Raw genomic sequence first — 26,714 nt, forward strand, 5'->3', positions numbered from 1 at the left:
ACCTGCTGGGTTTGAAGCGCGCTCAGCTCCTGAGCGTGCTTCACATAATGAGTGCCGGCACAGGACGTAAATATATGTCCTGCGCCAATAAAAGGTTAAAAATTTCAAAAAGTCATTTGAAGTGTGTATAGATCTGTTGCAACTCCCACAAGAGGACAGTTTTGTACCATTCTTTAAAATTTTAAAAAGCAACTTCTCTACTGTCTACAGGTTCTACAATGATCTGTTACATCTCCCATTAAGGGAGAATTTTGTATCATTCTTTCAAATTTTCAAAATTTAACAAACAACACTTCTTAAATATGTGCAGGTCCCTGTTGCAACTCCCAGAAAGACAATTTTGTACAATTTTTTAAAACTTTTCTAAAGCAATTTCTTCACTAACTTCAGGTTCCTTTCTATTTACTACTGTTACCAATTCTGTTGCAACTCACAAAAAGCGATCATTTTTGGAACACTTGGAAAAAGCCTTCACCTTCCATTACCTTTGTGTGCATTTTAACACCAGCAACCACAGTCTGCTAACAATCATGGATACTTTATCCAGGGAGAGTGTAGTATCAGAGAGAGTGTTTACCTCAGTAGGCTTCAACATCATCCCTAAGCGTTCAAAATTGTCTGCCAGTAATGTGGAAAAACTCACGTTTGTTAATGAATTGGGTATGGAACAGTGAGGAATTTAAACCTCCTGTTTCAGATGCTACAGATTAGACAGTACTAACCCCTGCTGTCTGCTGCCTACTACAACCCCCATCAGTCTATCATTACCTGCTTTAAAGGGGTACTCCGGTGAAAACCTTTTTTCTTTTAAATCAACTGGCTCCGGAAAGTTAAACAGATTTGTAAATTACTTCTATTGAAAAATCTTAATCCTTCCTGTACTTATTAGTTGCTGAATACTACAGAGGAAATTATTTTCTTTTTGGAATGCTCTCTGATGACATCACGAGCACAGTGCTCTTTGCTGGCGTTATTATAATAATAAGTCTTTATTTATTGTTGTCCTTAGTGGGATTTGAACCCAAGGCCCCAGCACTGCAAGGCAGCAGTGTTAACCACTAAGCCACCATGCTGCCCTTAGCATACATCTGCTATGCACGGTTGCTAATGTCAGATGTCAGCAGAGAGCACTGTGCTCAGGATGTCATCAGTGTTCCAAAAAGAAAGGGATTTCCTCTGTAGCATTCAGCAGTTAATAAGTACTGGAAGGATTAAGATTTTTTAATAGAAGTAATTTACAAATATGTTTAACTTTCTGGCACCAGTTGATTTAAAAGAAAAAAGGTTTTCACCGGAGTACCCCTGTAAGGCTAGGTTTCCACATGTTTTTTTGGGCCAAAAACACCAATAAAAATGCCCATTCTTCCGCATGGCATTTTTTTTGTGTGAAAAAACGATTTGGCCAAATGTTAGCTGCAAGTCGATAGTTAACTGCAAAATGCCTAATCCACTTGGCGTTTTTCTGTTTGTCGTTTTTTTAAATCCTTTTGGCGTTTTTGGGCTCTTGTTGAGACTTTGGCATTTTTTTCCATTAAATCTTGGCGTTTTCCTCCCATAGAAGTCTAGAAGAAAAACGTCATCTGGGTTTTAACTTTGGCGTTTTTGCAGGCGTTTTTTATTCTCATTTGGACTTTAGCGATCCAAAAAAGTGATGTAGATACCTTTTTTATAAAAATTTCGTAGGGTACCATTAAAAAATAATAATAAAAAAGATACAGTAGTGATGGAAAAAATTGGATTTAACAAAATGTATCTTTTTTATAACAAAATTTTTATTGATTTTTAAACAGGGATCAATTTATTGGGCGAGTAGGGCACTAAAAATGTATCCGACAATAATAAAAATGTAGTGTGTGTTTTTCACTTTTAAAGTATTTTTTTAGGTGGCACTACTACTCCAAGCATGGTACACACTGTTCCATGATGGGAGTAGTAGTACCTTTACTAATTGACAGATCACCCTGGGTCCATTGCGATCCTCCTGCATAATGTATAGTTGCGGACGGCTATGGTCCCCTGCACTGACGTATATATATATATATATATATATATATATATATATATATATATAGAAACCAAAAACAGGCGCAGCACTCCAAAAAAAACAGTGTGATTTAATATCTCATGTCAGCATTACAACGTTTCAACTCCTCCTGGAGCCATTTTCAAGCATGCTTGAAAATGGCTCCAGGAGGAGTTGAAACGTTGTAATGCTGACATGAGATATTAAATCACACAGTTTTTTTTGGAGTGCTGCGCCTGTTTTTGGTTTCTGTCTATGGAGGACTTTGATCGAGTCTTTTTTTTGGACGCTGGCACCACCATTGTTTGCTGGACTGGATAAGTAGTGCTGCATTATTTTGGGACTATATATATATATATATATATATATATATATATATATACACCTATTCATATTTCCCGCAGAAAGCTGTAATTGGCCAGATGGTTCCAACCAAGTGCAACTCTGTGGGAAATAGGAATATGTGTATACATATATGTCAGTGCAGGAGACCATAGAAGAGCGGCCGCCCGCATCCATACATTATACAGGAGGATCACAGCAGGTTTCAGGATTGACACTTGCTGCAATCTGTCTTTTAATGCAGGTACTACAACTCCCAGCATGGAGCAGAGTATGCTCCATGTTGGGAGCAGTAGTACCTGCAGTAAGGGACAGATCACAGCAAGTGTCACTCCTGCAATCAATCATCCTGAAGTGAATGTCCGGGCTCAGCTGTGCTCACAGCTACAGAGCCGGGAGAACAGCTGATGCTGAGCAGTATATATACATCGTATATCTACTGCTCAGCAAGAACTTACAGTGAGCCTGCAATGTGTATACAGTATACACATTGCTGGCTCACTTAACCCCTTGCTGAGCTGTGCACTATGCGCCAGCCCAGCAAGGAAAGCGTTTACTTACACTGCTGGACAGTGTAGTTTAACCCTTTGGGCAGTAAACAATATATACAGCTATCTATAGATAGCTGTATAAAGTGTATACAGAAGACAAAGTTGCTTACTTCCCTCCAATCCCGCCTGGGTCCGTATAGCTCCGCCCCTAGTGATGACATCATTATGGGGCAGAGCTACAGACGGGAGCCAGGCTAGTAAGGGTGTGAGGCTCTGTTCACATTGTCTGTTTGTATAATGTGAACAGACCCTTCTGGCAGTGTCTTCCCAGAGAGGGAGACTCCAGCTGTTGCTAAACTACAAAGGCTGTCTGGGCATGCTGGGAGTTGTAGTTTTGAACCAATTGGAGGCTCCCTGTTTGGGAAGACATTGCATTTTGGGCGCTCTCCCCAGCGGACAGCGCCAAAAATGTCCCAACCAATTTTTTTGTGTTTTTTTTTCTTCTCATTTCAGATCCATGTATGCAGAGGATTATGGCGGATTCAATGGATTACGGCAGATGAACTGGAATTTTTCTTTTAATAAAATGGTTAACGAAGGCTGTGGCGGCGTGTTTTTTAAAATAAAATAATGTTTCAAATGTGTTTTGTTGTTTTTTTTATTGAATTTTCAGGCTTAGTAGTGAAAGCTGTCTAGTAGACAGAATCCATTACTAAGCCAGGACTTAGCGTTAACCCCAAAAACAGCTAGTGCCAACCCCCAATTATTACCCCGGTACCCACCGCCACAGGGGTGCCAGGAAGAGCCGATACCAACAGGCTCGGAGCGTCAAAAATGGCGCTCCTGGGACTAGGCGATAGCTGGTGTTATTTAGGCTGGGTAGGGCCAGTAACAATGGTCCTCACCCACCCTGATAACATCAGGCTGTTGCTGCTTGGTTGTTATCCGGCTGAGAATAAAAATACGGGGAACTCTATGCATTTTTTTTCATAAATAAATAAAACGCATAGGGTTCCCCGTATTTTGATTCTTAGCCAAATATCAACCAAGCAGCAACAGCCTGACGTTATCAGGGTGGGCGAGAACCATTGTTACTGGCCCTCTGCAGCATAAATAACGCCAGTCTGTTACCGCCTAGGCCCAGGATCGCCATTTTTGATGCTCTGGGCCTGTTCGTACTGGCTCTTCCTGGCACCCCTGTGGCGGTTGGTACCGGGTAATAATTGGGGGTTAGTGCTAGCTGTTTTGGGGGCTAACGCTAAGCCCCGGCTTCATAATGGATTCTGTCTATTAGACAGCTCCCATTACTAAGCCTGAAAATTCAATAAAAAAAAAAAAACAACACATTGGAAAAATATTTTTATTTAAAAAAACACTCCCCCACAGCCATCGTTAACCATTTTATTAAAAGAAAAACAATCCAGTTCATCCGCCGTAATCCATCAAATCCACCGTAATCCTCTGCATACACGGATCTGAAATGAGAAGGGAAAAAAAACACCAAAAATTGGTTAGGACATTTTTGTCTAGGGAGAGTGCCCATAAGGCAATGTCTACCTAAACAGGGAGCCTCCAATTGGTGCAAAACTGCAACTCCAAGCATGCCCAGACAGCCTTTGGCTGTCAGGGCATGCTGGGAGTTGTAGTTTAGCAACAGCTGGAGTCCCCCTGTCTAGGAAGACACTTCCAGAAGGGTCTGTTCACATTATACAAAACGGACCATGTGAACAAAGCTTCACACTTACCAGCCTGGCTCCCGTCTGTAGCTCCACCCCCTAATGATGTCATCACTAGGGGGCGGAGCTACAAGGACACGGCCGGGACAGGAGCAAGGGAGGTAAGTGGACGTCTTCTGTATACACTATATACAGCTATCTATAAATAGCTGTATATACTGTATACCGCCCAAAGGGGCTATAGGAGCTGGTAGTCCTGTCAGTATAGTAACAGAATTCCCGGCTCCTGTATAGTATACACAGGTACACTATGCACCCCTGTATACTATACGGCCTAGGGAGGGGAGCAGTGATGCTATACATCACTCCTCATCTCCTTACACTCTGTGAACCGGGCGCTCAGCATCCAACCCACAGAGTGGTACCCTGAAGGCAGTGAAAACATTGCCACACGGTACAAAATTGGCTCTTTCCACACACCAGGAAAAACACCAGAAAAAAACGCCAAATAAACTGCCTAAACGCAGGAAAAAGCTGTGGCAGTTTTTCTGGCGTTTTTGCTGGCATTTTTTTAGGTGTTAAAAAAAAACAAGTGGAAGCCTAACCTTATGCTGGCTTCTATAACTCCCACCAGTCCAACACTACCTGCTGTCCTGTCTTCTGGCTACTACAACTTTCATCAGTCCACCACTGCCTGCTGTACGCTGGCTACTACAACTCACATCAGTCTATCACCCTTGCTGCTACATTTACTGCAAGCCAGGACTACACATACACAACACATGAGCCAAAAAAAGGATTTTTCATAAACAAGCTATTTCTTCTCACTATTGTGGGATACCAATCCTGTTACAACTACCAATAAGGGATTATTTTTAGAACACTTGGAAAAATCCATTGTGTGTTCTGATACCTCTGTGTGCATTTTAACACTGGTAGGCATCTGCCATCAAACAGGGATACTTTATGCAGCTTTATTTTAGTGTTATAAGGCATACAAAGTCTGCTAGCGCAGTGCGTTTTTAAACAAGCTGTTTGTTACCAGGGGTTACCACATCTCTCCATAACTTTGACATTAACTTAGTCTTATAACCACTTGAAAACGACTTCACTACATTCCTAGGTGACCCCTAACGGTGTAATACGAGGCTTTGAACCTTTAAGGCAGAGTTATACACATGTTTTGAGGCTTATTTCATTGCTGGTCATCTTTAAAAAAAATCTTTAAAACATTTGCTTAAGTCTAAACGTGACCATTAAAGTTAGTCATTGACTGCAATGGTCATAACGTTGTCTAGCAAGTCACCACTGCAGGGAAAGTAAACAAAGGCTATCGGCTCTGGATCAGCACTGGATTTAAGTGATTTATTGTTGGTTTGTTAGTTTCTATCATTTCCTGTAGATATTTTCACTCTTTATATTTTCAGTCTTTTCTGTTAACATTGGAGCATTAATGGGACAATATAACTGAATGAGGGCACTTAAAGATATTATTACTGTGGTAAGACTAAGAGACATCATTACTGAGTGAAGGCACTAGCAGACATGATTGCTTAGTGAGAACACTAAGAGGGCACAAGTACTGAGTGTGGCACTAAGGGGCACCAACTTTGATGAGGGGGCAGAATGTGTACAGATTTCTTAATAAAGTAATATCCTGGGGCAATGTGCAGATGAGGTGGTATAGCTATACCTGTCATAATAATATAATTTTATAGCTATGCTGTTTTCCATATATTTTTTTTTGTTTAGTGGGAGATGCAGCACATATTGCCCTCTAAGTAATTCCTCTAGTTTATGAGGAGGCAGTGGCCCTTATGATTTTATGACTTGAACTGTCATTGCGAGGTGATGTAGAGGTCTTGGACTGTACTTAGAGAGTCTGATGAAGGATGCATTATTTGTATTGTTCACAACCGAGGATGATAGGGAGCAATTCTGTAGAAAGTTGTGACTTAGCAGTCATAGGAACCCACGGGAGAGCTGGTTGAATCAACATCTAGGTAGGAATGACACCATATTAGGAGTAAGACCCACAGTGGCACAGTAGGATGGTTGAAAGTTTTCAGCCTATTCAGGTGTATAGTGACTCTTTGTGGACCCATAAAGTATTGTAAAATCCTTAACCCTAATACACATTAGCTCAGAAAGTGAATGGAAGAGTTAAGTTCTGAAATGTTATATTGTGTACAACCATCTTGTGTGTCCTGCAACAATTAAAGGAAACTGGCATCAGTTTCACCCCCACAAACCTGTTGGTACAGATGTGTAGTGCGGGCGACACTGATGATAACCATACTTACCTGTTACCTGTTCCATGGTCCTGTTGTCCCGCTATCTTGCTGTGTATCTTCTGTTCTGGTGGTGGGCTTGGGGCATGGGTGGAGCTTCCTGGCATCACAGCTGCTGTTTCTCTGCTGGTCCCTGCTGCGAGCAGGCCTAGAGAAACAGAAGGGGTGAAGTCAGGAAACTCCACCCATGATGCAAACCCGTGCTGGACAGGACCATGGAATGGGGACAGGCAAGTATGGTTATTTTCAGTGTCACCCACACTACATACCTGTACCTACAGGTAGGTGCGGGTGACATAGATGACAGTTTTTTTTGCCTCCTTGTAAATATAATAAAGTCTTCTGTTGCCTCGTATGGTCTGTAATAATTTCATAAAGGAGAATCCAATAGGCGTCCTTTGATCGTATATTGCAATGTTTCCTGAACCGACATATGTATGCTATAGGAGGACAATCCTAATCTGAGCAGTCACCCTATGTTCTCTGTATCAGTAATAGTGCCACTGTTTCACATATTTGTCCTATAGCCAAGTAACTACTATGTAACTTTCACAAACCCACTCATAAGTTATTGGTCTTTGCCATAATACATTTTTAGAACAATATCTTACCTGTGGGTATCCATATAGATTAAGTATCTGTGATATTGCTTCTGATGGAGTAGGAAGCAGATGTCCAATAAATGCTATAATTTTACCATTGTCACCGCACCTGTAGTTCCAATGGTGCTTTACACCTCCTGACAGAGCTCTCATTGTGGCTTGCATTGCTTGCTCAGGAAAGTAGCAGGTGTCATAAATATCATATCCCAGAGTGATGTTGGGAAGAATATCTGTGTTTTTGTTTATTTCTTCAATAGCAAAATCCAATGCAAGGAAATGACGTAAGTATTGAATATGAACGCTGTAAATGAATCAATAATGTACAGAATATTAATAAATAAAAGTATATAAACATGATCAAACTCAGACTTTATCATCTATTATCAACAACTATTTGTGAAGGTTTAACCTGGGGTTTGCAAGTATCCCTGTCGCTTTATGAAACTTTTGACAATTCCTAGAAACATGTGAAAAGTTTTGATCGGTCAGGGTCTGAGTGTTCAGACCCCCAACAATTGTTAGAAGGAGCGAGGAGAACAGTGCAAGTGACCAAGGCAATCCCATAGACTTACACTGTAAGTTTGTCTCGCTTAGTGCGCTCTTCTCCCAGCTAGTTCTACCTATCGGTTGTGGTCTAAACACTCAGACCCCGACTGATCAAACCTTGAACTGGCTGAACTGGAATGCTGACATATACCACAGTGCACCCCTTCCAAATCCAGTGATTTCAATGGTCTGATTGTAGTCTAGAAGTGACTATGCTAGGTCCATTTTTTTTTTTTTTGCAGAACGCAGTTTCCTGCCAAAAAGTGTTTTTTTTTTTTTTTTTGCATCATGAGGACAAAGCAGTAATAATATTTAAAAAAATGCAATTTAAAAGTGTCCATAGACTTTAAAGCATTGCTGTCATTAAAAACAACTTTTGATATATCGATCACTCAGGAGTAAGATCCAGTGAAATCAGCAACTTTTGACATGTCTGATTGAGAACATAAAGCGCATTGAAGGAGTGCTAACTTCTTTATTTTAAAACGTTTTAACTCTTTAACCCCTTAAGGACACATGACGTTCTCATACGTCTCCATTTCCGAGTCCTTAAGGAAACATGACGTATGAGAACGTCATGTGTTTTACCGGCCCCCCGCAACCATCTGGAGCGGAGCCGGTGCCCGATGCCTGCTGAAATCGTTCAGCATGCATCGGGGCATATCGCCCAGGGGGGTCATAATGACCCCCCATGTCGGCGATGGCCGCAGATCGCTGGACAATTCAGTCCAGCGATCTGCGGCGGATTCCGGGTCAATCGGGTCTCCAGTGACCCGGTGACCCGGAATTATTGGCTGATCGGGGGCCATCTCCGACGGCCCCGAACAACAATAGCCTGCAGGGGTGAGGTGGCACTGGTGCCACCTCACGATCACCCTGATTCATCGGCTGGATTACCGGCCGACCAATCAGGGCGCCTGCTGCGGGTGTCACTCCCGCAACCCGCTCCGCCCCTCTTCCGGAGGACGTGAGCTGGTGTGGGACGTGCACCCCGGGTGCTGGGGACCACGATCCCCGACATCCCTGTTGGGATCGGGGCCCCAGGAGCAGCGGCGGCGGCGACGACGAGGGACTGACCTGATGCGGCTGGATCGTTGGAGGTGAGTGACAGCCTCCTGCATGCTGGGAGCTGTAGTTATGCAACAGCAGGAGGCAGACAACAACAACTCCCAGCATTCCCTTATGGGCATGCTGGGACTTGTAGTTTCGCAACAGCTGGAGGCACATTCTTTCTATGGAAAAGTGTACCTTCAGCTGTTGTATAACTACAACTCCCAGCTTGCACAATCAGCTAAAATGCATGCTGGGAGTTGTAGTGGTGCATCTGGTGGTTGCATAACTACAACTCTCAGCATGCCCGTTGGCTGTCTGACTGCTGAGAGTTGTAGTTTTGCAACAGCTGAAGGCACACTGAGTTAAGTAGCAAACCAGTGTGTCTCCAGCTGTTGCATAACTACAATCCCCAGCATCCCCAGCCAAAGTAGTATGCCTCCAGCTGTTGCATAACTACAAGACCCAGCATGCCCTTCCACTGTCCGTACATGCTGGGGGTTGTAGCTTTTGCAACAGCTGAAGGCACACTGGTTGCAGCCCCCCTCCCATCCCCAATAAAAATAAAAAGCATCTGGTACGCCACTGTTTCCAAAACGGAGCCTCCAGCAGTTGCAAAACTACAACTCCCAGCATGCACTGATAGACCGTACATGCTGGGAGTTGCAGTTTTGCAACAGCTGGATGTCCCCCCCCCCCAATGTGAATGTACAGGGTACACTCACATGGGCGGAGGATTACAGTAAGTATCCGGCTGCAAGTTTGAGCTGCGGCAAATTTTCTGCCGCAGCTCAAACTGCCAGCGAGAAACTACTGTGAACCCCCGCCCGTGCGACTGTACCCTAAAAACACTACACTAACACACAATAAAATAAAAAGTAAAAAACACTACGTATACACATACCCCTACACAGCCCCCCTCCCCTCCCCAATAAAAATAAAAAGCATCTGGTACGCCACTGTTTCCAAAACGGAGCCTCCAGCGGTTGCAAAACTACAACTCCCAGCATGCACTGATAGACTGTACATGCTGGGAGTTGTAGTTTTGCAACAGCTGGATGTCCCCCCCCCCCCAATGTGAACGTACAGGGTACACTCACATGGGCGGAGGATTACAGTAAGTATCCGGCTGCAAGTTTGAGCTGCGGCAAATTTTCTGCCGCAGCTCAAACTGCCAGCGAGAAACTACTGTGAACCCCCGCCCATGTGACTGTACCCTAAAAACACTACACTACACTAACACAAAATAAAAAGTAAAAAACACTACATATACACATACCCCTATACAACCCCTTCCCCTCCCCAATAAAAATGAAAAACGTCAGGTACGCCACTGTTTCCAAAACGGAGCCTCCAGCTGTTGCAAAACAACTACTCCCAGTATTGCCAGATAGCCGTTGACGGTCTAGGCATGCTGGGAGTTTTACAACAGCTGGAGGCACCCTGTTTGGGAATCACTGGCGTAGAATAACCCTATGTCCACCCCTATGCAAGTCCCTAATTTAGGTCTCAAATGCACATGGTGCTCTCACTTTGGAGTTTAGGGTCACATATGGGGTATCACCGTACTCAGGAGAAATTGTGTTACAAATTTTGGGGGGTATTTTCTGCTATTACCCTTTTTAAAAATGTAAATTTTTTGGGAAAACAAGCATTTTAGGTAAAAAAAAATATATATTTTTTTTACATATGCAAAAGTCGTGAAACACCTGTAGGGTATTAAGGTTCAAATGACCCCTTGTTACGTTCCCGAGGGGTCTAGTTTCCAAAATGGTATGCCATGTGTTTTTTTTTTTTTGCTGTCCTGGCACCATAGGGGCTTCCTAAATGCGGCATGCCCCCAGAGCAAAATCTGTTTTTAAAAAGCCAAATGTGACTCCTTCTATTCTGAGACCTGTAGTGCGCCAGCAGAGCACTTTTCACCCCCATATGGGGTGTTTTCTGAATCGGGAGAAATTGGGCTTCAAATTTTGGGGGGTATTTTCTGCTATTACCCTTTTTAAAATTGTAAAAATTTGGGGAAACCAAGCATTTTAGGTAAAAAACATATATATTTTTTTACATATGCCAAAGTCGTGAAACACCTGTAGGGTACTAAGGTTCACATTACCCCTTGTTACGTTCCCCGAGGGGTCTAGTTTCCAAAATGGTATGCCATGTGTTTTTTTTTTGCTGTTCTGGCACCATACGGGCTTCCTAAATGCGGCATGCCCCCAGAGCAAAATTTGCTTTCAAAAAGCCAAATGTGACTCCTTCTCTTCTGAGACCTGTAGTGCGTCAGCAGAGCACTTTTCACCCCCATATGGGGTGTTTTCTGTATCGGGAGAAATTGGGCTTCAAATTTTGGGGGATATTTTCTGCTATTACCCTTTTTAAAAATTTAAAATTTTTGGGAAACCAAGCATTTTAGGTAAAAAATATATATATTTTTTTTACATATGCAAAAGTCGTGAATCACCTGTGGGGTATTAAGGTTCACCCCTTGTTACGTTCTCTGAGGGGTCTAGTTTCCAAAATGGTATGCCATGTGTTTTTTTTTTGCTGTCCTGGCACCATAGGGACTTTCTAAAGGTGACATGCCCCCCAAAAACCATTTGTCGCTCCTTCCCTTCTGAGCCCTCTACTGCGCCCGCTGAACAATTAACATAGACATATGAGGTATGTGCTTACTCGAGAGAAATTGGGTTTCAAATACAAGTAAAAATTTTCACCTTTTTACCCCTTGCAAAAATTCAAAAATTGGGTCTACAACAACATGCGAGTGTAAAAAATGAAGATTTTGAATTTTCTCCTTCACTTTGCTGCTATTGCTGTGAAACACCTAAAGGGTTAATACACTTACTGAATGTCATTTTGAATACTTTGGGGGGTCTAGTTTTTATAATGGGGTCATTTATGGGGTATTTCTAATATGAAGACCCTTCAAATTAACTTCAAATCTGAACTGGTCCCTGAAAAATAGTGAGTTTGAAAATTTTGTGAAAAATTTCAAAATTGCTGCTGAACTTTGAAGCCCTCTGGTGTCTTCCAAAAGTAAAAACTCATAACTTTTATGATGCAAACATAAAGTAGACATATTGTATATGTGAACCCAAAAAAATATATCTTGAATATCCATTTTTCTTACAAGCAGAGAGCTTCAAAGTTAGAAAAATGCTAAATTTTCATTTTTTTCATCAAATTTGGGGATTTTTCACCAAGAAAGGATGCAAGTTACCATAAAATTTTACCACTAAGTTAAAGTAGAATATGTCACGAAAAAACTATCTCGGAATCAGAATGATAACTAAAAGCATTCCAGAGTTATTAATGTTTAAAGTGACAGTGGTCAGATTTGCAAAAAACGCTCTGGTCCTTAAGGACAATGGACATAACTGAACCATCTGGTGTTCTGGCACCTAACGCACCAAGATCCCCGTCCTGTAAATGAAGAGAGCACTGGACTGCTGTCAGAAAGACCAGAGACAACTGGTAATGGCGGACATCAGCCTTCGTGTTGATGCTCACCATTTACCCTTCACATACCATGATACTGAACACAGCATCTGCAGCATTATGGAGACTGGGGTGGACTCATCAGGCCACCCACAGAATAATCGCAGAGGTTTGAAGAGTAATAATTGCCATTAGAGGTCCCCTGACCTGCCACCCGGCATATGCTTTAAAAAAAAATAATAATAATAATGATCAGTAAAAGCAATCAAATGATTGCTTTAAATTGTTTCCTATAGGGACATTAAAAATAGTAAAAAGTTAATTATTTTCAAAACGGGAATATGCCACTCCCCCAATTAAACTAAAATCCCCCTTTTCCCATTCCACAAAAAGAGGTGTAAAAAATGAAATAAACATATTTGGTATTGTGGCGTGCATAAATGTCCGAACTATTAAAATATAATCTTAAAGGGGTACTTCGGTGAAAACCTTTTTTCTTTTAAATCAACTGGTGCAGGAAAGTTAAACATATTTGTAAATTACTTCTATTAAAAAATCTTAATCCTTCCGGTACTTATTAGCAGCTGAATGCTACAGAGGAAATTCCTTTCTTTTTGGAACACTGATGACATCACGAGCACAGTGCTTTCTGTTGACATCTCTGTCCATTTTAGCAACTGTGCATAGCAGATGTATGCTAAGGGCAGCATGGTGGCTCAGTGATTAGCACTGCTGTCTTGCAGTGCTGGGGCCTTGGGTTCAAATCCCACTAAGGACAACAATAAATAAAGAGTTATTATTATAATGACGTCAGCAAAGAGCACTGTGCTTGTGATGTCATCAGAGAGAATTCCAAAAAGAAAAGAATTTCCTCTGCAGTATTCAGCAGCTAATAAGTACATTAAGGATTAAGATTTTTTAATAGAAGTAATTTACAAATCTATTTAACTTTCTGGCACCAGTTGATTTAAAAGAAAAAAGGTTTTCATCGGAGTACTCCTTTAATGATCCTGTACGGTAAATGGAGTAAACTTAAAAATAAAAAAGTCTACAATTGTTGCTTTTCGGTCACATCACATCCCAGAAAATTTTTATAAAAAGTGATCAAAAAGTCAAGTATACACAATAGTGGTGCCAATAAAAACTGCAGATTACAGCTAAAAAATGCCCTCATCCAGCCCCATATACAGAAAAATAAGAAAGTTAGAGGGATCAGAATAAGGCAATTCTAAACATATTAGTTTTGTTTAAAAAAAAAAAAAAAAAGAGAGATAATTTAATAGTGTAGTAATAAGTACGTAAAGATAGATAAAGATAGATATGATTTTTTTCATATTGAATGACAGAATTAAGCTAATATGTCATTTTCACTGTAAAGTGCACTGCATAAAACCTAAACCCCTCAAGACCTCCCTGGGTCTGTGAATGGAAAAATAAATGAGATATGGCTCTTAAAAGACGAGGAGGAATAAACGAAAATGCAAAAATGAAATTGGTAAAAGGTAAAACAAAAACAATAGAAATTGTGTATTGCTGTAATTGTATATTGGCATAAAAAAATTGGATAACCCACAAATATATATTTTTTTGTTTTGCACCACATTTTATGGTAAAATGAAAGATCCCATTAAATGGTCCAATGGTCATACAAACAATAGTAAAGGAAGCTCTCATATAGCTCTGTTGAGAGACAAATTAATGAGGAAGAAAAAAATTAAGACGTTGTCTGTGCATGTGACTTGGACGTAGACTTACATGGGGTGTCAGTCTTGGTCATGTGGCAGAGAGGCGGGAATAAATGCGCTTAGTGTGGACTTCTCCTGGCTCAATTTAGCGATCAGTCGGGGTCTAAACACTCAGACCCGACCAATCGAAACTTTTGACATGTCCCTAGTACATGTCAAAAGGTTTGTGAAAACTTAGTGACCCTTCAACTGGTTAATATTAACTCTTTGAGGACACAGCCAATTAAAATTTTTATGGAGTACTCTTTACGGTAAAACTGACATGTTCTTTTAGTTTGTCAATACGATTAAAATCATCCTCACGTTTACATGTTTGTCTATTGCTGTACTACTTTTAGAAAAAGTCAAAATATGTGCCTAAAATTGCCGTATTCTGACCTATATGTTTTTCTTATTCTCCATATTCAGTATGAGGCTATACGAGGGCTAATTTTTTTGTGCTGTTATCTGTAGTTTTTATTTTACTTTTTTTTTCTTTTGTGTATATCTGCGATTATTACTTTTTGATTACTTTTTTGATCACCATACGGGATCATTAACATTATATTTTAATAGTTCGGACATTTCCACACATGGGGAAATCAAATGTTTTTTTTAATTATTTGTAATATGGGATAAGGAGTAAATACATTTTTATTGGACTTATCTATATTTCTAAACACTTTTTATTAGTTTTTTATTTATACAAATAGTCCCCCATTTGATAGCAGCTGAGACCACAGCTCCTGCGCTAGTTTCATGGTCATAACACAATTGAACATCATGGTGGTTGAAGTCCCAAGGCACCATGATGTACATTTACATCATGGGTTCCCTCTGTTTAAAAAAAGCCTCTTGGTAATGTGTTGCAATTCTTAATAAATGATATTATCTAGTATATAGTAGTGTAATGGTATCATCCTTCGCAGTTTTTATTTTTGAGGTGGAATTACCCCCCCCCCCCCATAAGTTCTGCACAGTGCCACATCTCTTAGTCTCTTTGTGACTGTTCCCTTATGTTTTCTTACCTTTATCTTCCTCTTACACTTTATTTTTTTCCCTAGGAAACTTGTTCCTACTGTGCTCATGCCTCACAGACTAGAAACCCCAGGGACCTTCCCTCACTTTATTTTATTTTTTTTTTTTTTTTGCAATGTCAGCTATCATCAGTGTCATGACCCTTAATGTTAATGGGTTTAACACACTGGAGAAGAGGGTCCAATTTCTATATTCCCATGACAAACAGAGGACACACATCCTCTGTCTCCAGGAGATGCATTGTTAAAGAGGTTCACCTACCGACCTCCATCAGTTGATACTATCCTGTGAGGCTCCCAACTGTTAATCCTGAAGCCAGAATAAAAAGTGTTTCCATGGAATTTCACAAGTCCCACCTATCAAGATAGTGGGTGCCCCTAAGCACAACCAAGTATTTTTCTCCTTAAACGCTGGATGCCCCATACTACCTGCTGGAATCTATTGCTGTGAGTTTGTGTCTCACTTAGGACTCCAGCCTTCTTCCTCCTAAGCAAGTCCAAGAATCTCTCCTTTCTTCTAAGCTTCAGGCCAGGCTAATGTGTTTTTCTGGTGCCTGACAGGAACCCTGGGCACATCACTTCTGGCCAGGTGGCAACGGTGTTCATGTCAGTCCTGGCCAGAAAATCAGAAGTTAGGAAGTCCTGCTTGACAATTCTGGACCGAGGCCTGAAAGTCTGGAAACGCCAGGCTACATAATTAGTTTGTTTTTACAACTTGAGTTCAAGTGAGACACAGAGTATCTGTGGGGGACCAGAAGTTTTGCTCGCTGCATTGTAGTCACATACTTTTGATTACTGTCCTTTGGTTGGCTTAAGGGGGTACTCCGCTGCTCAGTGTTTGGAACAAACTGTTCCAAACGCTGGAGCCGGCATCAGGGCTTGTGACATCATAGCCCCCCCCTCATGATGTCACGCCCTGCCCCCTCAATGCAAGTCTATAAGAGGTGGGTGTGATGGCCATAGATGGCCTCCCATAGACTTGCATTGGGCGGTGGGGCATGACATCATGAGTGGGTGGAGCTATGACATCACGAGCTCCCGGCGCCAGCTCTAGCATTCGAAACAGTTTATTCCAAATGCTGAGCAACGGAGTACCTCTTTAAAGGAGGCCCCAAGGTACCAATGTCCCATAAGAGACCAGTATTATAAATGACAATTGAGGTCCTGTTGCAGATTTTGCACTGGGGCCCAGAAGCTACAAGTTACTCCACTGCATGGAGCCATACTTAACTGTGCATGTGTTCTCAATGGGGAGAAGGAAAAAAACCTCTGCAAAACACCTCTTGCAAGAAATGATAGAGGTGTCCAGAGTTGTCTTATCTCTGATTTGTTTGAGGACTTCAGTTTCTTAAGAAACACAATAATACACAATATTAAAATATGCAGGACACTTAAAATATACTCCGTTTACATAAAAATCATTGGGTGTCCACACATAGATGAGCACATCATATACGCAGTGGCCCTGATTTACTAACATAATCCCGACTCTTTTTATTGGGTTATGCGACACATTTTACTGATAAAACCCAACGGTTTTCTAATTACTCTGAGTATTTTTTTAACCCGAATAAAGGGGCCGTGGTTTGCATAATTAGGGGCTTGTTTCCAACATTTTCCTGAAAACCCGACAGTTGTATTTAAAAACCCACCAGAAAAATAATGAAATACTGAACTATAAAAAAAAATGTATTTTTTAATTTATTTGTTTGGAATTTCTCATTTTTTATTTTATAAATCTTGGCTTTCATTCCCTTTTTTTTTTTGTTTGTTAACCCATTAACGACCAGGAATGTAAAGTTAAGTCCTAGTGCAGAGTTAGTTTGCTTTATTTATTTGCTTTTATGTTTCTTGTGCGACAGAATTTAATATCATGCTACAGAATTTTCCTGACATGTGCGAAACATTGATAAATACAATAGTCAGTGATAAAAAATAGTCAGGGGAATAAAAAACACTCTGAAAATAACCCAACACTCTTTGTAAATCAGGGCCAGTGTGTCACGGCAGAATGTGACCAAACTATAGGGGGACATTTATTATTGGTTGCTTTGGTAAGCAAGTTCAGAACTCATTTTTTATGCTTTAGTTTTGCTTATGTGCTACATGTTTATGATACTATCACAGGGGATTGATACATTCGAGCACATAAGCAAAACAAAAAGTTGCAGCTGAGACTTTTATGAAACTTTTTTGCAAATTTTTAAACGTACGTGAGTTCTGTATTCCAGGTCAGACCTCGAGTAGTTTTGCGACTTTTTGTAAAGGTTTGCGACTTTTTTTTGCCTACTGCAAAGTGAAAACTGAAATTTGTAAAATTTGTAAATTTGAAATTTGAAATTTAGAAATTCAAAATTTTGAAATTAGAAATTTAAAATTTGTAAATTTTAAATTTGTAAAAACTGTTTGTAACTTTTTGCTTACTCACAAAAAAGTGCTTAGGCGCTTTTACAACTTTTTGTGCAATTTTGTACTCCAAAAAAAGACTCTAAATACCTTGATAAATGTCCCCCCCCCCCCCCCCCCCCCCCTTATGATGTTTAAAAAATTGGCAACTTCACAACATAAATCTCAAGACATGTTTAGTTTGGAGATAAATTAGAAAAGGACAGGCCTGTGTTTGATTTGAGAACAAAGATTTAAGGATGAAATGCAACACAACATGCAAAATCTTTGTTTCCTGTCATTGGAGAAGAGTCTTTACATCCCCATTCACAATAGATGGTCAGAAGGTTCAGCCAAAATCAGCAGGCAGGTTTACCTGATGTGTTTGGGTACCATTAGTCCCCTATATAAATAATACAAGTCAGACATACATGTTATTGGGAGACTGGATCTGAGGGGGTTTGCCATCTGTAGGCATTACATTACAGGTTATACACACTAGATGGAGATTACAGCTAGATTTAAAAAAAATTATAATAATTTAAAAAAAATTATATATATATATATATATATATATATATATATATCTACTGTATATTCAGTATTGTACCTACATATCACATATATTATCTTCTGGGGGATAAACCTTCTGGTTCCTTACTACATAATGACTTGTATACGTGAGCTGAAAGATCCCGGCCAACATTACATCTCCGTGTTTCACGCTCACAGACGTATCTCCTTTTGAATTGAGCGCACATTTTTTTGGCACCGCTGCATGTGAGTCAGGGAGCAAGAGCAACACCACAGCTGTGATCTTTATCAGCTTCAATCTGAGGAAATAAAAAGATTATTTCATTGTACAATTAAACTTTCAGCCAAAGCTTCATACATGACAATATGGTTATATTTGTAACATTTTGCTCTTGAAAGATGTAGTGGCTTCTACAACCAACCTGTTATCCTCAAAGCAACAAGCTAAGAGTCCATGGGGCCCCTTATTATGGATATCTCTTGGTTGTCTCTCATCTTGCAGGGAGTTAAATTTTCCATTGGACAAAGGCTAGATTAACACCACAGAATAAACACTTTCTTGCTACAGAATATCACAGTTTTGGTAGCCATAAATTAGATGCAAATATTGACAGTTTTATCAGAAGAATACGGTTATATTTTCACAGAATGGCAACAACTGCATGGTCTAAATGCTTCTGTGACATTGACAAAAACATGTTTAGGGGCATTATCAATTAAAAAAACAAACACATTCCCAATGCACAATGCTATGTATGCTGTTCATGAGGTAGTCCAAAGCAGATGAGAGTAGTAATCCATCTGGCAAAGTCTCTAGTGTGGTCAGGAATGGCTTTGAGGTTGACTCTGTCCTCCTGTGAATCTTTGCAACTTGTTAAATGGGGCTCTGCACAAGTATAGGTAGTCCTTGTGTGGTACTCACAAAGAGCATAGGTGTAGTATTCCAGGCTACCTGAGGGTAATAGTCCCTCTGGCAAAATCTATTATTCACTGCTCAAAAAAATAAAGGGAACTAGAGTTGAGCGAATTTTTGGACAAATTTGATTCGTCCAATTTGCCGTATTTTCCCCCAAAAAATTTGGTTTGGGTCTGAATTTATTTGTGGCGAAAAGCTATTAAAAACTGCTATTTCTGGCATACAGAGAACCTCAATAGGTGTGTAGAACACTTTGCTTTGTCCTAACATGCATAGAGAGTGTGCTGTGTTAGTAAAATATTACTGTTATACAGTATGACATGCAGATTACAGGCATCGCTATTAGAATCACTGACGCAGAGCGTCTGCATGTGGCAGATTTTTTATGTAATTTTCTTTTAATTTAATCTTATTTTATTTCCATTTTTTGATTACCCATTCTGGTGAGCATTGAGTTGGCGGTCGGCCACGAGGCGAGCTACCACCTGTTCCCACCCCTGACTCTCAGCACACCCCCATACTCTGAGTGTCCACTTGAAAAGGGAGGGACTGCAGTACCAGCAACTTGGACAGGAGCACATTCAGCTTCTGTGCCATTGGATAAGTGGGCGCATAAAGCTAGAAGTGGCTACAGTGAAAAAGCTCATATTTGTATCTTAAAATCAAGCTGGCGGTCCTTTGTCAGGCGAGATACCACCTGTTCCAGCCCCTGCCTCTCAGCCCCCCCCCCCTGAATGTGAGAGTGCAAATGTTTCATTTAATCAGTTATGGTTCATTGTTATCGCTCCAAGCTGTTTCATTGGATTCTTGTAATAATTCCACAGGTAATATGAAGTCAATGACCATAGGGCCTCAGTCTTGCAAAGATTACGTAGATTTTTTTTTAAATGTAAGATTTATATTAGATTCCCAAGTTTAATATCCCGGTGTTTACTTTGAACTAATACTGTATGATCACAAAACCCAAACTAACAAGGAGTCACAAGGCGGCACAATGACAGAGCCTAGAGGTGGCAGCAGCATGAGGAGACCATAATCTGGCAGAATGACACAGCCTGGAATTGGGGGCAGCAATAGGAGACCATATAGTGGCTGAATGACGCAGCCTGGAGTTGGCGGCAGCATAAGGACACCATAGGGCATCACAATCCCTAAAATTAAAAGATAAAATAAAAAAGAAAGAAGCGTTCCCTAGTGTGACACCTTCAGCATAAAAATTTAAAGTAAGTGAGCCAAGGATCAATTCACCTAAAATGGTTGTGCAAATTCCGGCACAACACGTATATGCACTTAGTCATTTCAGGCTGCTGCACATTCCTCCTCACGCTGCCAAGCGTGAATAATAGATTCCAATACCACTCCATACTCCACGGAGGATAATAGGCGCTGCCAGTAAGGTGATCCAGGGGTGATAATTACAACTTATTTTATTAAAACATGCTACGTGTTATGAAACCGGACCGGTTTCTTCTTCAGGCATGACAGAAATTACTCAATGCCTAGAATAAATTCCCACAATTCCAATCACATGACAGGTAATTACATAAAAATACACACATTTTACAAAATATATAAAAAAAAGGATAGAAGTGCTTGGGGCCAGAAGTGCTTTTAGATTTTTTGCCCTTCAAAATGTTATACCCTGCTTATACCCTGAATGTGTTTTTTTTTTTTTAAGAGGATCTACTTTTAATACTGACCAGTACTTGTTTAAAATCTGTTTAATCTTCCAGCTATCACAACTATATTTAGTAATAAAATTATATTGGAATTTTTTATTGCTCAATTCAGATGATATTTTGTCTGTTAGACGATACAGTTACATACAAATGCCTGCAGACTATTCTAACTTCAAAAACCATGAACCTACTCGGTAACTTTTTGAGAAGCAAATGTGAACAAGGCCTAATCCCACTTAAAACAGCTGAAAAACTAATTCCCCGTAGCCCCCGCCATGCTAAATGGTATTTTCTACCTAAAGTGCATAAGTCGCAGAGCCGACCCCCTGGGCGTCGCGGGGATCGGCTCTGCGACCAAATACTTGTCCCAATACATAGAGTGGTTGCTAAAACCTATTCTACCATTTATCCCTTCATATATAAAGGACACCGGGGATTTACCATCTTGATATTTTTTATTGGAACAGTACTTTTCATCTCGCCTCGATCGATGTGGAGAGCCTGTACACCCGCATCCCGCATGATGCGGGTGTGCAGGCTGTCCGGGAGATCTTGGCTGAGACAGACAAGACAGACAAATTCATAAATTTTGTCGCTGAGTCCCTCCTCTTTATCCTGTCTCATAATGAGTTCAGAGAGGGGGATACTTGGTATAAGCAGGAGACCGGGACTGCGATGGGCACCCCGGTCTCCTGCACTTATGCCAATCTGTTTTTGGCTGCTTTTGAATGCAGATATGTCTTTTCTTCTACGAACCCGTATGTCACCAACATTAAACTCTTTCTCAGGTATGTTGACGATATTTTAATAGTGTGGGAAGGGTCTAAAGATGACTTCCTGGCAATCGTCACATACCTGAATGTAGCAAATTGTGAGAACATGTTTTTCACTTCTGAATATGGTGACTCTGAACTCACTTTCCTCGATCTGAAATTTGTGATTATTGATGGTCAATTACATACACAAGGTTACAGAAAAAGCATCGCTCGGAATTCCCTCCTTCATTTTAATAGTTCACACCCCGATCATGTAAAAAGGAGCATTCCTTACTCCCAATTTTTACGCCTAAAAAAAGTTAACAGCGACAATGAGATTTTTGTTGCTCAAGCCACCGACTTAAAGACACGACTATTATAACAAGGGTTTCCATCATTAATTATTAATGAGAGTTACAGCAAGGCTTTGACGGTCCAGTGCTCCACTCTATTGCGTCCAAAATCTAGCCTTAATCAAAAACCTAAACAATTTGTTTTTTCTCTAGCTAATTCTAATTTGAACACCTTTGTGCCTAACACTATCCGCAAGCACTGGTACATCCTGGAGGACCGACTCTGAATTAAAGGAGGTTGCTTTGAATACTCCCCTACTAACATATAGAAAAAATCGCACCATAGGTGATCAACTTAAGAGTTTTTTAGGTATGAACCAGACTGTGCCAGTGTGCGGTAGCAGTTGGTTAAAAAGTACTGCACCTAAGGGCAATTTTCCATGCAGATCTTGCTCTTTTTGTGCCCAGAATCTATCAACCAACAATTGGGTGGCTATCTTTATTTTGTTAAGGACTTTATTACCTGATGCTCCAACTTTCTCATATATGTCATTGCGTGCCCATGTGGCTTCTTTTACGCTGGCAAAACCATTTGGCCCCTCCACATTCATTTTCAGGAACATCTAAGATCTATCCGTACTGGAGTTGGCGCCCCCAGATTAATTGACCAAGTAAAAGAAGCCCATGCCAGCGATCCAAGAGTCCTTAAGTTTGCCGGCATAGAAAGAGTTATCTCCCTACCAAATGGGGGAGATAAACATGCTGTATTGCTGAGAAAGGAAGCACATTGGATACTGATGCTGAGAGCTACCGGCTCTCTCGGACTCAATGACCGAATCGAATTGGCACCCTTTCTATAAACTGATGGCACCCTATACTATACTCACATCCACAGTAAATGTGTTAAGTTGCTACTTACCTGTATTCTCGTTGTTAGAATTCTGCAGTTCACAGATGCATGTCAGTCCCGATCTGTTGTTGTTTTTAATCACATGATCACATTGTTTTGACACGTGACTTTTGACGCCGCCCATTGTGACTCCTATATAAGTCATCACTTCTCGTGCAGCAGGCGTATACCAGCTGGAAGAAGCGCCGCAAGTGCGCGAAACAGTCTGTTCCGGTTCACGTCACCCGCCTCCACACCTGCACACCTTGCTTGTCATGTCTGGTATTGAATAAAAATTTGTTGGATGGTGAGTGCAATCCTGTTTTCGCTTAACAGTATTTGCCTAGAACAGCAGCAGGTGTGTACTTTTGGCAGTCCTTTCACAGTATCTAGGCCCTTGCGAGTTTAACAGGTACAAAATAGTACACCACTTAGATGTAGGTATGTGGTATGCACTTATGAGGGGAGAAAATTAGCTACAGTACTCTTAAAAAAGTATTTGAGTACAACACCAGCCGGTGAGTACTTTTGCCTGGCCTTTCACAGTATCTAGGCCCTTGACAGATTAACAAGTACAAAATAGTACACTACTTAGATGTACGTATGTGGTATGCACTTATGAGGGCAGAAAAATGCGCTACAGTACGCTTAAATAAGTATTTGTGCACAACACCAGCAGTACACAACAGTGCTGTAGCACACAGTCTCTGTGTACTAAACCCAAAATTGCACTCTCTTTCTCAATCTCACTCCCTTCCCTGTCAGTGCTTCTCGGCAGGATTTGTCTTGAGCTGAATCGCTGCTGTTCTTCTGTGCAACACACAGCGCTCTGCTTGTCTCTGTAATACCTCAACAACAACAAAAATGTCCCCAGAGGATCTTAGGGACAACTATAGAAAATACAACTCCTTGGGGAATTAGCCCCTCAGGGATAACCCTGACTAAAGATCCCCCTAAATAATATTTAAAACTTAACCTTAAAGGGTACCTCTCATCAAAAAAACTTTTGATATATTACAGATTAATGTATGCAGAATAACTTTACAATTTACAATTTCTATTTAATTTTCCACTTTGAAGAAATGACAACTAGGGGTCTCCCTACCAGTCCTGGCAGCAAGCATTTCAGACTCATGCTGGAGTCCTAAACACTACGAGCTGCTAGTCTGCTTTGTTCACAAAGGAGAACACTCAGAGCTGCCAGCCTGCTTTGTTCACAGCCTGTTTGGCTGTGAACAAAGCAGGCTGGCAGCTCTGAGTGTTTAGGACTCCAGCATGAGTCAGAAATGCTTGCTGACAGGACTGATTGGGAAAAATACAATAGAAAGAAGCATATTTTTCATTAACATGCTATTGGAAAGTTATTCAACATTCATTAATCTAAAATATATCAAAAGTTTATTTGATGAGAGGTACCCTTTAATTTCAAAAAGTTAAAAAAATTTGCTCAGTGGTCACTAGATGGCGGTGGTGCTTTAAAATTACAACTACAGTGTACTTTTACGTTCCTCTAATCAATTTCTTTTGAGTCTGTTTCACAGACTATTAGGAATGGACTGCTGGGTATTATACCGTTTACAGACTAGAATAACCAGCAGATGATTTGTATTGGAACAAAGGCACAGAGTTGCGCTAAAAACGTATTCCTCCCTCCACTCCTAACATTTCTCCAGCTGAGCCAGCTTGTTCAAACGTATGAGGAAACACACAGTTCTCTGCCCCTCTCTGTAATACAATGCTGTAGACAGTGACTGGGAGGTTAATCGCTGCAGTAAGAATTATTTTCTGTGAAAAAAAGCACTGCTCTCTGTCCAACAGAACGCTGACGTGACTAGGAGGTGACATGCTGCTGGAAAAAGCTTTTCTGTGTAATACACAGTGCTGTCTGTCCTATCTCTCTGCAGTGAAAGGATGAAGTGACTAGCCGGAATATGGCTGCCGATTATATAGGGCTGTGACATCACAGGGGTGACTGGCTGCTGATAGGCTGCATCCTGCATGTGATTCATTGTCATCCCGCTTACCCTTGTTCCCGCCTTCCCAGAAATCTGCCATTTTAGATGCCCTGGAGCCTGGACCGCACTGAGGAACCCCGGCCACCATTATGTTACCGGGGGGGAAACGCGTAGAGGTACTCCAAAGGTTTACATTGAGGTACTCCAAAGGTTTACATTTTATCCTTCTTTATTAATATTTTTTCTATTATCTTATTTTTTGGTGAAGGATTGATTTATTTATTGTTTAATCACTAATTATACACATAGATGTGCTGTATAATGATGCATCATTATATACATTAAATAATGGCTTTGTATTGTCATGTATGTCTACAATGGTTTTAGTCAGCCATAGGGAGTGGAGAGTCAACTGTTGAAGTGGGGTGCTAGTTAGAATATATTATCAATATTAATTGTATACATCCGAGCACTATTCTAACTTTATCTTACCCTACGACAGTCTCCTCCCAAAGGACTGAAAAGAAAGCACAGTCTGCAGTACGTAAGTGCCATCTAACGTTATTGCTATACTGCATTGTCAATTTGTCTATGCATATTTGTCCAAGTATACATACCTCTGACATGTATAGATATTAGCTCTAGGTGAGCATCATTGTATATTTGCATATACAGCAGATCGCTGGATATTAAATAGTTATAATATAATTTTAACAAGATATAATAAAAGGTAGATTTGAATAGGGTATTGGTTATAAAGTAAGCTAGTTTCACACATACCCACAACATATAGTAATTATTTTGTAAGTTTTCTTGCTTAGGGGATAAGATGTCTAGGGGTGGAGTACAGGACTCCTGCTAATGGGAACTGCGTTCCTGCTGTGGAAAAAGTTCAGGAACTCCGTTCCCATGAGTTCCTGCAGGACTTGAGCCCTGAATATGAATATCATCTTTATACATACATGCACATATATATATATATATATATATATATATATATATACATATATATATATATATATATATATACATATATACAGTTTGTGTTACAAGTACTTACATGGTGTGGAGTATTGCCTGTATAAAACACATGATCATTCTTCGGCACATGTTCATACAGTCCTGATGTAATACTTTTCTTATGACTGAAGAAAGTTGATGTGTAGTAGACGACCTGACTGTCCCACCAGGGGTTTCTCCCACTGTCACACATGTAGCGTGCTGGGGAAGAAGACCATAGTGCAGATAGGGGAGCCTCTTATATACAGACCTTGTTGCTCTAGATTGTATGTAAAGAAAAAGCTTTGGGAATTTTTCCTCCGCAGGTGTTTGTTTTTATTTTTTCTTCACCTTATAATTATGCCGCAGGTGGGATCCTTGATCAAAACATGTTTTTGTGACAAGAAATAGCTACAACTTTATTTTCTCCTTGCATCTTTGCTGTTCGTGCTTATGCAATACTAATTCGGAGAGTCATATGTTGATCTTGTCTCATTAAACTATATGAAGTTGACCATTTACATCCAATAGCTTTTGGCTAAATGCTTACTCAGTCCACCGCTAATCCACCCGACTCCACCATAACCATGGACACACTCCAATCACTTACAATGCTGGCCAAAGGCTTCTTATGTCATCCTCTATATTTTTTTATTAACATACTATTCGAGCGCATGAGCAACAAGGTTACATGAGTTCTCCTTTGTCTAGATGTAAGGTATGTTGGAGCCCCTGCTGGTGTTAGTATTTGTTCTTCAGGGTGGCTTCCACCTATCAACAGCGATAGGGTATAGGTGATTGCCTCCAGATACCGCTAGAAGGACGGCCTTGGGGAGCATATGACCCTCCAAAGCTCACACACTACGAGCAAAACTGCCTCAGAATACAAAATGGTGACATGAAGAGGAATGCTTGCTCTGTGGCAGTGTTGCCCAACACAGCGTCCCCAGCAATAGACAAGCCTGTCTCCATCAAAAGAATAAGGCAGCCTTCCCCTGACTCCTCTTTATTGTTATATGAGGAAATTAGACGGAGCTAAAGCAAAAGGAGCTAGATGATTTAGATTAGAACCCTGCACAGGACTTTTTTTTT

General features: G+C 40.6%; 1 protein-coding gene across 1 annotated transcript in view; it reads right to left on the reverse strand.

Moving 5' to 3' along the window:
• Positions 1 to 26,714, reverse strand: part of LOC130277407 (uncharacterized) — a 119,057-nt gene that overhangs the window by 23,809 nt on the left and 68,534 nt on the right. The window contains exons 3-4 of the mRNA XM_056528078.1: positions 18,217 to 18,435; positions 7,435 to 7,726 (exon numbers count right to left, since the gene is read on the reverse strand). Of these exons, the coding sequence (XP_056384053.1) occupies positions 7,435 to 7,726; positions 18,217 to 18,435 (511 nt within the window). The remainder of the gene's footprint in view (positions 1 to 7,434; positions 7,727 to 18,216; positions 18,436 to 26,714) is intronic.

The sequence above is a fragment of the Hyla sarda genome, chromosome 6 (genome assembly GCF_029499605.1).
Source record: "Hyla sarda isolate aHylSar1 chromosome 6, aHylSar1.hap1, whole genome shotgun sequence".
Taxonomy (NCBI): domain Eukaryota; kingdom Metazoa; phylum Chordata; class Amphibia; order Anura; family Hylidae; genus Hyla; species Hyla sarda.